Here is a 12,969-nt window from a genome sequence, read left to right as displayed (position 1 = left end):
TGGATAAATATCCCAGTGAATGCCTGAACTCTGAAATATTCTTCCCAAACATATTTGAGAATCAATTTACTTGAGTGAATTTAATATCAAATTATACTTAACAATGAATCTTCATAACAGGGAATGTACCAAACAATTTGGATGCACATTCCCAGCTGATTATGCTATGTTGGATGAAATATGACATTTATACTGAGTGCAACAGAACATCTTTCTTGTCTTACAGAGGCAGACATGGAAAGTGTCAGTGTATCTACATTATTAAAGTGCCCATCTCAGCTTATTATCACCAGAGTATTTGAAGAACCTGCATTCGTATAGCAACTATGACATTGTGAACAGTCTAATAAGAAACATATAAACAGGTCTATATCATATAATCAAAAACACTATTAGTTGAATGTTTATTAGTCGAACACTAATAAGCAAAAACCCTAAATGTCGAATGAACGTTTCAGTGACAGCTTTTCTTGGGTTAAAAACCAGCTGGCCAGCTCAGTGAACTACACAAAAACATCACCAATTAAAACCCACTCTAATGGTGTGCTATGCCCCCCCCACACCTCCCAAAGTAAATATACCAACTCTGAGATCGCACTACAGTGGGGAAAAGGGCAAATCCCCAATAACGGCTGACTGGTTGTTTTCCCCAGCGAAATATTTCACTGAAATGTCCGTTCAACATTTAGACTTTTCACTTATTAATGTTTAGCTAATAAGCATTCGACTAATACTGTTTTTGATTATATTATATAGACTCCATATAAACAATTAGCTGTGCAGTCATTTTGGATTTCATTCCGCATTCTTTGCATTTCATATTCAGGCCCTTTCATGACTGTCATACTTATCTCTAAAATAAATGCACAGATAACTCTGAACCCATTTCTTTTAAGTGTTGTTTCCTGACTTGTCCAACCATCTTAGCAGATAATGAAATACAGGGATGTTTAAAGACCATCTTTCACAGTTAAGAACTAAAATAAGACATGTTTACTATTTTGCTAATTACCATTATTATTTTACAGCTCTTCCATCCTCTCTTATGCTAATACATTTTCAACCAAGCCATAAAATGCTTTTGAAATATTCAGGAATGTGTTTATTTTTAATGTGGAGATATTTTCAATCTCTGTTCAGAGGGTCTATATCAGAACATCGAAGTTTTAAAACTGCGAATGTTCTAATATCAACCCTTTTTAATTGAATGCTAAAAATAGCAAAGCTGCAGAACACTGAATTCTTTCCAAGGGAAAGAATTCAGTTGGCCAGTTCTGTGGCTTCCCTATTTTCAGCGTTGTGGTGGAGATTTATGGGTCGGGTTCAGGTAAGTGTGTGATTGTGTGGTTGTTAGGATTAGGGCATGGGTTAGGTGAGTTAGGGCAGGGTGCGGGTTAGGTGAATTAGGTTTAGGGGCCGATTAAGTGAGTTAGGGTTAGGGCGCGGGTTAGGTGAGTGTGCGATAGTGACAGACCTTAGGGTTAGGGTTTGGGTTAAGGTAAGTGGATAGATAGTAGTGTATGTATAGTTTAGTGTAGGGTTAGTTGTAGGATTATAAGTGTATGTGTGTGTATTGATGTTGTTTTAGGTGTGCTTGTGTTGTGTGTATGTGTTTCAGAATAGCAATTTTTTTTTCCCAAGGAAAGAATTTGCTGTTCTGAATGTTAGATATTATGTGGTTTAGATATTTTAGGTTCCACGAAATAGCGTTCACTATTTTCATCTTTCGATAATGTGATATAAACGCTGTTCAGAGGATATAGATTACTTTTTCCAGCTCTATTTAGTCTTGTTGTCACTTTTCCTATTTTCCATTAGTTGTCCGCTGTTCCACCTAGTGGACTAAAACGTGAAACCACAGTTTTAGAACTGGCTCCTTTTGTTCACTGTCATATAAACCTATTCTAGCAATTAAACTTATGACTTATTTATTTAATTGTTTATGTTGACCACGCTTGTCATATCAGGCATCTCCCTTTTTTAGAGGAGACCTGGGGAGGTGATCCCACTGAACAGGGATAATTCTGCCAGATTATCAGGGATATTCCAATATTCTTTTTAATAATCACTGTGGGATATTCTGCAACCATCAGAGGTACCATCATGACAGTGAAATAGAATCTTGTATAACAACTATTTGAAGGATGGTAACTAAGGAGTACATGACCCCTACCCTTAAGCTGCACTTCAGTGTCATTGATGAGACATAATTTCAAACAGCTGATGGGGGGCAAGAACGCACAGTCTTCTTATCTTCCCAGCATCAGACATGAGTGTGTTACCTGCTGAACCACTGACACTGTCATAACAATTTGTTTTCTTTCTTTCCTTCCTGTTACATATACAGGATCAGATCGTGTTATACCACTTTGTAGTATGTAATATTTGACTATATAGTTATATAAGCTAACTGCACCTGTGAACTTCATATTTACTCCACTTCTCCCACCATCATCTTTAGTGTTTGTTCACTACAATGTATACACACAGTTATTTCTATGTAATTCATCTCGGTTATTGCTTACTTCTGGCTTCAACACAGGAAACATCACCCAACCTACCTCCTTTCTGAATCTCTTCTCCTCTCTCAAGATTGACCCACTTTAGAAAATAATGTACACATTGTATGTTACACTCTCCTTGATTGTATGTTGCACTGTGCTTGTTCACTAAAAATGTATATACACCATTTTTTTTCTACGTAATTAGTCTGAACTACTTTGTTATTGCTTACATTTCTGTATTTTTGTTTGTGAAATGTTTTGTATTTCACCCAGACTGAACCTGAAATTGGTCAGTATTGATCAGTGGACTACCCTGGTAAACAGATGCAAATATAATAAAATAGAATAAATAAAATATGCTATCAGAAGGTTATTTATATTTAGTATCATTTTAAAAATTTAAGGACTGAGGCCACTGTATTACACCTTTATTTAGTATTGCTCAATGTTGTGCAATTGTTCTGCCGAAAATAGTCTTGCTCTAACTTCACTTCATGCTCACAGATACTGACTGCCTGTTTAAGCTGTCAGTAAGTCTCATTGCATAGCTCCTGCAGTCCACAGTATATGAGTTGCATGATGACATCCATGCACCAAAGTATGACTAGAAGCATGGAGCAGTGCTGTAGGCAGAACCACAGAATTACCTGCACACACTGCACTATGCATTTTGTTTGAGTGTGCTGTCACAATGATGCAAACCAATGTACTCTTGCAAGATGTAAAAGTCCATATTTTCCTAATCACATCAACTCAAAAACATATTTCTTATTTGTGTAAATACATACACACACACACACACACACACACACACACACACACACACACACACACACACACACACACACACACACACACACACACACACAAGGATTGAGGTTAAAGGTAAACAAGATTATATACCCAAAGACCCATTAATATAATCCTACACAAAAATCATGTCATTTTTTCACATTTTACTAACTGTGAATTTATTTACAGGTCTCTTGTCTTACAAATATTTCATTTTTGATCTCAGGGTATTCCCCAAGAATATCACTATTAATTACTGGATAGTTTTCTTACATGCAGTCAGCATAGATTCTATAAATGAAAAAAAAATAATTGAATAAACTGGATCATATTTATATCCTGTTTTAGTTAGGATATACTATCCTAGTTAGGTTAGATTATATCTAACTAACAGATCAGGTTCATGCATGTACTGTCTAGACCCTGTTAGAGTATTTCTTCTCTCACCCCAGGTAGTTCCACAATGAAGTTAATATAAACAAGCTAAGAGTAGGGGGGTAAAGTCCTACATATGGGATTGTAGAGAGGGCATCTCCTGCAAAAATCAATAAACCTCTTTCCATTTTGCTCCAGGTAGGTATTACTCATTTGTAATCAGTTTACATATGATGATTTTTTTCATAAATCATTTGTCCTGTAAACTCAATGAACACTTTATTCCTTGCAAAGGATCAAGGAGGAAAACATCCCAAATGTCATCATTGGGGCAAGCAAATCACTGTCAGCATGTAAACACAACAGTCTGTGCTAACAGTGGTAGATTCTCATGATAACCACACTAAGAAATGATTCCAGCAAAATAAAAGTATTCCCTGGCTGAAATGAAGTCTTGTAATCTGAACACAGATCATTCTTTTTAGGCTAATCTATACTTTTGTGTATGCGTAGTAGTCCCACCATAAGAACAAAATGTTTGCATAATTATTTGAGAATGGACCCCAATCTTAATGTGAGATTTATAATTCAGCATATATTACCTGAAGGTAAATAATAAATAAATAAATCAGATATGCTTCACGGGAACATAAAGGATTGATATTCACTCTTTTCTAACAGCTTAGTGTCTGTGTGTATCTGTATGACTGTGCTGGTGTGTGTGTGTGTGTGTGTGTGTGTGTGTGTGTGTGTGTGTGTGTGTGTGTGTGTGTGTGTGTGTGTGTGTGTGTGTGTGTGTGTAAAATGCATTAGGCTTTTAACATAACATCCCAAATAGAAGTGTGTTGTAGATATAGCAACAATGATGGTAGTATGATGGGCTTGAAGGATTTAATAGGCTAGAACCAGAAATGACATCACTTTTAGCAACTACAAAAATATTTATACCATATATTTATACCACAACATGCAGTGGCAGTTTACTGCAGTAGAATCTGTTACATACCTCTAAACTTTTTTTATTCGAGGCTGGCATAATGGTTAAGGTGTTTATCTTACAGACACAAGATGCAGGGTTTGATTTTCACATGGAGTAGTTGGCTAGGCTTAAAATGGCCCACAAGGGCAGTTAGCCTAGTACTAATGTATCACCAAAGATTTTGTCTGGGAGTTGGCACAAAAGATTGTCTATGAGCTGTTAAACTACTTCCTGTAGTACAGGGTTTGATTCCCCAAGCATCTGAGTTTGGCATTGCCTTACAGACACAAGGTGCAAGGTTTGATTCTCACATGAGTTAATTGGCTAGGTTTAAAATGGCTCACAAGGGCTGTTAGCCTAGAATTAATCTATGAACCTATGAAGAATTCTAGACAAAGCCAAAAATAATGGTGGGAAGTACCAACATCAGAGACAATTGTTAATTATTCTAATTCACTTAAAAAGATAATACTACAAAAGACATTGTATCAGCATGAATTTCTAGACCATAGCTATGAAATTCTGATGTCTAGCATTATTGACTAACTGTATCAAAAATATGAGTCAGAACCAAACATATTTGAGTGGTATGAATGGCTGTACAGCAACCTTTTTGTCATCAGAAGGAACTTTGCAGTATTCATATAGCTACATCTAATTTTCTTCATAGAATACTTTAATTTAAGATGTAATGGAAGCAGTAAGTCTGCAAAAGAAAGCAGGTAAAAGGGAAAACATTAATGTCTTTGATACAACAAGACAGTGAGAACAGTGGAGCTTATGATAAATATGCAGAACAAAATCCAAATAGGTGGAACACTACCAAACAGGAAAAGTATGAATGTTTTTCCTGTACTGGGAAAATGTGTTCAAAGCTCAATGCTTGCCTGATATCTGGCTTATGGTGGGGAAAAGTAGTCGAGACCATAAGAAGTGAACTATAATCAATAGCTCTGAACTATAAATATCGCATGGAAGTGTTTGACATGAAGTAATGCCACATCTTCTCAGGTTAAACAAATAAAAAAAAAAAAAAAAACAGGATGACATAATGGTTAATGGTCAGTAAGAGCTCGATACAGTTGAAATAACCAGTCCAAAGAAGTTCCACTAAATATTTGTTAGAAAACAGAGGAGAACATGCAAGTGAAAAATCTTAAAAAGATATAGCAGTGATAATGTGATTCAACTGTATGAAGAGAGGTAATCTAAGAGTCCAAAAAAACAAAAGCTGTCATATCCATGTCTTATATGTAAACACATCTGTTTTTGTAAATGTAATTGCTGATGTTCACTGTAGCTTTATGCTCCAGTATTATGTTGTGATTAATGACTTTTTTTTTTTTAAGATGCTTGCCACCCAGTATATTTTTATGAGTTCCAGCACCGTCCCAGTATATTTGCAGCTAGGAGACCAGCCTTTGTAAAATCTGATCATGCGGATGAGATTGGCTTTGTTTTTGGTATGCCTTTCTTAACTGGAGAAATGATATTGTATGGTAAGTAATTTTCCTTTAAATATTAAATACCGAGTCTGAAATTTATTTTTAAAAGGTATATTATTCAGGCAATAACAGAAGGTATCCGTGCACAATAAACCATCAGCAGTCTTACAAAAGAGTTTATAAACCATTTCACAAACATAATGGTTTAATTTTATCAGCTTTATAATTTTACCAGTATTTTCAGATGCTTATATCAGCTACTGATAGTAGTACTGTGAATATGATCATTAAAGCTCGATCTTTAAGGCAGCAGACACAAATCTCAGCATGCAATAAGTAATTATGTACAGAGTGTGGGTGACTAAGTTCTCATACATGGCAAGGGGTGGCAGGGAAACACAACATTACAGATGATGTTGAATCCAGTCCTATATGAATGATATTCCTGGCAGAGTTTCTTAATCTTACAAAACAGGTTTACCACAATTCATGGCTGCAAGAAATCTGAATATAACTTACTACTGCAAAAGAGTAAAGTAACATCTAATTAGACTTTTGAAATGTGTTCAACAATTCAAAGATTCAGATTTTTGTTAGCTGACATACCCTTTAGTCAAAACCAAATATACTCAATGGAATTCCTTAAGATACTTTAATGTTTGATCTTAAGTTTTCTCAAAATTCAGCTTAGAAATACTCCACTTTCTACTGCATAACCACAGACTAGATATTTCTGAGCGCACTTAGAACAGACAAACACATGCACTCATAGTTCATTATACTTTTTGTTATCTTGAGGCTCTGCTGTTCAGCCCTCCACCATAGCTTACTACTTACCCGTATAAGAAAACAAGCATAAGTACACTGGAAATATACCAAGAGCATCCATGGATGTGAACATTTAAGTTATTACTAAAGACTAAAATATCTAAACTTGTACAGTGTCTCTTACAGATATCTAAGAGGAGATCTTATTCGGGAATATAGGGCATTTTGGGACAACTACCTCTGGGAATGTTTGGGGTTATCAAAAAGTACTAGAGAATCATCAGATAACCTGTGTAGAAGGTTCTATAGGAATGAGAAGTGTACTAACTGGTTCTCTGATAGATAGCCGATGCTTGGAACAGATTACCAAATTACATTAAAGCAAGTACTAGATCAGATATTTTTAAGAACAGCCTGGACACTTATTATGGGAACAAGTGTTTTGATATCTTGGCAAGCTAGAAGGCCATTAATGCCTGTTCTTGAAATATCTGTATGTATGCATGTACGTAAAAAAAAGAAAAAAATAGATACATTTTGGAGAAGTATTTTATGAAGCTCCTGTGGAACATAAAGATGCTTAATGGATAGAAGTAAAAGAAAGAATAAGAAGTTCAAAGGTACAGGATATGGAATGGAATGAATCAACAGCCAGAAAGATTGAAACAAAGTTAAGAAAAGCCTCCAACTAGAAAATCCCAGGCCTAGATGCACCTAACTTCCTGTTAAAAGTATTAACATCTTTGCATGAAGGTTTAGCCATGAGTAAGAAATATTTATATGCACACCCAGAACAAATACCAACCTGGCTAACAACAGGAAAAATAATGCTACTACTTAAGAGTGAACCTGCAAGTTACTTAAAAATTATAGACTGATAAATTTCCTTCCGATGACATATAAACTACAGACTGGAATTGATGCTGACAAAGTTTATAGTCAGTTAGAAGAAAACTCAATTTTGGCAATAGAACAAATGGGCAATAAAAGAAAGTCATATGGATCAAAGGATCATTTGTTGTTAAATAAAGTCATAGTGGAGAACTGTAAAAAAGGGAAAAATCTAAGTATGGCATGGATTGACTACTAAAAAAACACTTGACAGTATCCCACATTCATGGATAAAAGAGTGCTTAAAAATGTATAAGATACACCCTACACTGATAAATTACATCACAGCAACCACGAAACAGTGACAACCCACTTTGCAGTTAAGCCATGATAAAGGACAAATTATTATTCCAGAGATAAAAATCCAAAGGGGGATATTCCAGGGTGACTCCCTGTCACTTCTGCTATTCTCTCTTGCCCTTAACCCACTAAGCTGTCTGCTTAACAGATTAGGTCATGGCTATAATTTGACTCACAGAAAGCGACAAAGTGTAAAGACTTCTCATCTTCTCTTTGTTGATGATTTATAACTGTATAGCTTATCAGATGAGGAACTGAAAGCACAACTGCAAGTAGTCAAAACTTTTTTAGATGATATAAAAATGTCATTTGGTCTTGATAAATCTGCAAAAGCAACTTTTAAAGCAGGAAAACTGCAGCACCAAGAAAACATCAGTTTGGGAGAAGAATGTGATATAAAAGAACTTGAGCAAAAGGGAGTGTATAAATATTTGGGAACTGATGAAGGATCAACAATAAAACATGAGGAAATGCAAATAAAACTTAGTAAGGAATATTTTAGAAGACTTAAATTAATCCTGAAAACAGCATTGACATTTAGGAACAAAATCCAAACTATAAACCAATTTGCTCTTCCTGTCTTAACTTACAGTTTTGGGGTGATTGACTTGCCCAAATGGTATTGGACAGATTAGACGGGAAAACAAGAAGGATGCTTCATGCTCATCAAATGATTTATAAAAATCAGTGTATACCCAGATTATATATTTCCTGTTCTGAAGGGGATATGGACCTACTTGAAATTAATTACATGTATAGATCTGTAATTGTGGGACTGCATACACATCTGTTAACCTCACAAGACCCAAATATAGTGAAAGTTTTGAAACATGATGAGAATAAATCTAAGATAACTTCCCTTCTTAGTCTAGCAGAAGCATACTGACATTAAGTGGGAATGGAAATCAAACCAGAAGTAGATAAAAATCGGGCAACAACTGAATGTGCCAAAAAACAAAAGAAAGAATATAAGGTAAAGTATCAGATGAGAATGCAAAAAATGTGGAAAATGCATAAATATAGTTGCAAGTATAGAAAACTCCTGGAAGAACCTCATGTTGATAAGGATCGAATGCATAAATGGTTAGGGAGAGGTGAATTCAAACCAAAAGATGGAAAGTTAATATTGGCGGCCCAAAACAGTGGACTATGTACATATTGGTTTACAAAGTTCATTGAACATGTGGGAGACACAGATAAATTTAGGTTTTATAAAACAGAATTGGAATAGTTGCACACCTTGTTGCTGGTTGTGTTATACTAATGGCAGAAGGACTGTATACTGAAAGGCATAATAATGTAGCAAGACTGTTGCACTAAGGATTGTGCAACATTGTAATACTGAAGTTGCTGAAAAACACTGGAAGCATAAGCCACAAAGCATCCTAGAAAATGATGAAGTCTGTATCACATGGGATCACCCATTGCCAACAGTTTAAAAGACGGATGCGAGAAAAACAGATATAGTGATCCATGAAAAGAAGACAAAAGTAGCATTGCTCATTGAAATTGCTACACCCAGTGACTATAGTGTCTTGCATACAGAGAAACACAAAGTCAAACAATATTGGGATTTGTAGGCAAAAACAAGATCAATGTGGAAGAAAGATGCCCAGACAGTTCCAACAGTAGCAGGAACAATGGGACTTATAAAAAAGAATCTACAGTTGTATTTAGATATGTTACCAATACATGTAACTCCTTACGAATTACAGAAGTAGTCATTACTGGGCACATTACGGGTGCTGTGAAGAGCACTTCTGGCTGATATAAAAGATTGAAACAATACTAATTTTATGAACTTTATTCATACTTTGACTTAGGAATGGGGTCCATTCCCATCATGGTATTAGAAATCCAAAAGATTTGGAGAAATTAAAAAGGAGACTTAGTCCAGGGATGGAAAGGGTGATGGGCATAGCTCAGCTGAAGTGAAGGCAGCGGATATGACACCTCCCCCCATTGCACACCTACCTTATGGATGTGAATGTGACACTTCACTGGGAGAGGTAAGTAACAAGTAGGCCCAAGCTAAAATACCCCTGACTGAAGGGGATTGCCAAGACTCCCAGGGCTCCTTAGGATCCAGTACCAGCCCTGGCTGCATCAGAGTAAGTCTCTGTGGGAACAGAGAGAGGCTGACAGGCCTGGCATGGATGTAGAGCACTGAGCAAGAAGGCTTTAAGATGAAGTTGGGAGTAAAAAAGTGCTTTGCCAAAACCAGCTGAGCCTGTCTAAAAGCTACCACAGCTAACACAGGTCCTGCAGGGGCCAAGCCTTATCTTCAGTATTTTGGACTTAGTCCACCAGGATCATTAAATCAAGTTTTGTAAATCTTTGGTGATGTATCAAAACCCAATTTGACAGCATAACAAAATGAAAGGAAACTGTATATATATATCGGAGGTCTGAATTAAATGGTTGTGGCAGTGATACCAATATAATTATATGAGTCTCAGTTCTTTCAAGGTCCTGTTTTCTAAAGTCTCTAACTCTCTTTGAGATGCTGCTAATCTAGCAAGGATTACATTAAGTAAGGGGGTGCAAGAGGTACAAAACTCCCTGTATGGAGAATGTGAGGGTGTGCCCCACACAAAATAAAAGTCAGCAGTTTTGTCCCTTTTTGCATGTGACTTTCAAAGAGCTGGGGCTCAAATAATTGTACCCTGCTGTGTTGCAGCACAAAGCTGTTTCCTGGTGTTTATGTTCATTTAGTATAAAAGGGGATTTTACTTATTTATTTAAATGTATGAAAATGCTTATACCTTGGCATTGTACAATAAAAACATGGAGCAGTACAAGGAAAAGTGTCTGTTCTGTATCTACCATTAATAAAAATAAAAAAAAATAAAATATTTAAAAATAATGAAAACTGTCCACTAAAAATGTAAAATTCTGAAAGAGCATAACCTCTCCACAGCTTGCAAGACTCTTTTATACAGATGATAATATACGGAATGCTTAAAGGCACACTTCATCTCACATACCTGAATCAGCAGATTATGTGATTCCAAAGGGCCACATCAAGGTAACTAAATGAAACCCTGCCAGAAGTTTTAAGGTGAGCCTTTGGAATACTTAGTAACTCCTTACCCATTGACCTGAATGGAGAAACAAGGGTATAAGAATGCAACACCTCTTGGTCGTGTGGGGCATGGAAGGTGAATGTAAGAATCTTTCATTTACATTTGATTACAGCCAGCAGCCAGGATAAATCATGCATTACAGGCATGGCATGACATTTTTGAGCAATGCCAATCAACAATCTGGCTACTGAGTTTTTTTTCATCCCCTGCAAGTCTGATCACAATCCAAAAACCCAATATATTGGGTTTTTTGGTCATCCAAATGGGAGAATAGCAGTGTATGAATTAGCAGTGTATGATTCAGCATTAAGCCCAAATTCCAAAGCCGATCGATTGCGTGTGTGTGTATGTATGTATGTATGTATGTATGTATGTATGTATATATATATATATATATATATATATATATATATATATATATATATATATATATATATATATATATATATATATATATATGGGTCTACTTCTAAACACCGACACGACGATTCCCCGACACAAAACTCACCGACACCAAATTACCGACATCACACAAACCCGACAACGCAAAACACCGAACATCAGTACACCGACACACGGAAAGTAAACAACACACTACACTACATAGCATACACACTAGCCCTGACCCAAACCCTAACCCTAAGGTCCGACACTATCGCACACATCACCTACCTGCACCCTAACCCTAACTCACTTAACCCACCCCAGCCCAAGCTCCGACACTAACACACACATCACCTACCTGCACCCTAACCCTAACTCACTTAACCCACCCCTAGCCCAAGCTCCGACACTAACGCACACATCACCTACCTGCACCCTAACCCTAACTCACTTAACCCACCCCAGCCCAAGCTCCGACACTAACACACACATCACCTACCTGCACCCTAACCCTAACTCACTTACCCGTCCCTAAACTACATTCCGTCACTAACACACACTTACCTTACCCGAACCATACCTCCGACACAAACACACACTCACCTTTCCCACAGCCTAACCCGACATCCCACATTCTCGAGCACTTACCTGACCGCTCCTAACTCCGTCACCGTCGCACACTTACCGGGTCGCGATCGCACATTCCTTTGTCGGTCTTTCCGCTGTCGGCAAATAACCCTGTCGGTAAACTTACCTGTCGGTCATCTCGCGTCGGTGAATATCCCGTCGGGCAATCGTCGTTTCGGCCATTAGTCGTAGACCCATATATATATATATATATATACATATATGTATTACTAAACAAAACTCAATGCATCCACCAGGTCTAGGATATGTCTTTAATAATAATAGTTGCACTTTTTATGAAATGTTTAATATTTGTTTTGGGTAATGCTGTTTGATGTGCAACTTTAATAACCTCTTTCTATTGATCATTTCAGAATAATCAAAAGTCTTGAAGTGTTTGTTCTTGCTGTTGTTAATCCTTGACTTCTTAGTTACAAACAGGCACAATCTATATGGTTGAATTTTAGTAGTGAATGGGTCACAATTTGCTTGCATGGGCTGTTTTTTGATCTATAAACTCAATTAAGTGCACAGCAATTTTGTGACTTACTTTGCGATTCTCTGCACAAAGAATGAACCTATATAAATCACGATTGATTCTATCTTTTCATTGGAGTATTAGTTACTGAATGGTTTCACTTGGATCTGTACAGTGTTGGGTTGTTATACTTCTCATATGAATTGTAACTATCAGTGCTTTTATTTCTTTTTGACTGGAGGTAGTAAGTATTTTATAGATAGGTCAACTGTTGTTGAGCTACAGTAATACTTATGAGGCTCTTTGAATTCTGTGATAGGTGCTTAATTTTCACTCCTAT

The 12,969-nt window shown here is 36.5% G+C and overlaps 1 protein-coding gene across 1 annotated transcript in view; it reads left to right on the top strand.

Annotated features, from left to right (window-relative positions):
* LOC122810350 (carboxylesterase 5A-like) overlaps positions 1 to 12,969 on the top strand; it is a 292,554-nt gene that overhangs the window by 264,327 nt on the left and 15,258 nt on the right. The window contains exon 11 of the mRNA XM_044081931.1: positions 6,000 to 6,149. Within this exon, the coding sequence (XP_043937866.1) occupies positions 6,000 to 6,149 (150 nt within the window). The remainder of the gene's footprint in view (positions 1 to 5,999; positions 6,150 to 12,969) is intronic.

This window comes from Protopterus annectens, chromosome 8.part1 (assembly GCF_019279795.1).
Source record: "Protopterus annectens isolate FY-2018-M chromosome 8.part1, PAN1.0, whole genome shotgun sequence".
In the NCBI taxonomy this organism is placed as follows: domain Eukaryota; kingdom Metazoa; phylum Chordata; order Ceratodontiformes; family Protopteridae; genus Protopterus; species Protopterus annectens.
Note: the sequence above shows the minus strand (reverse complement) of the source record. Positions and strands in the feature narration are given on the sequence as shown.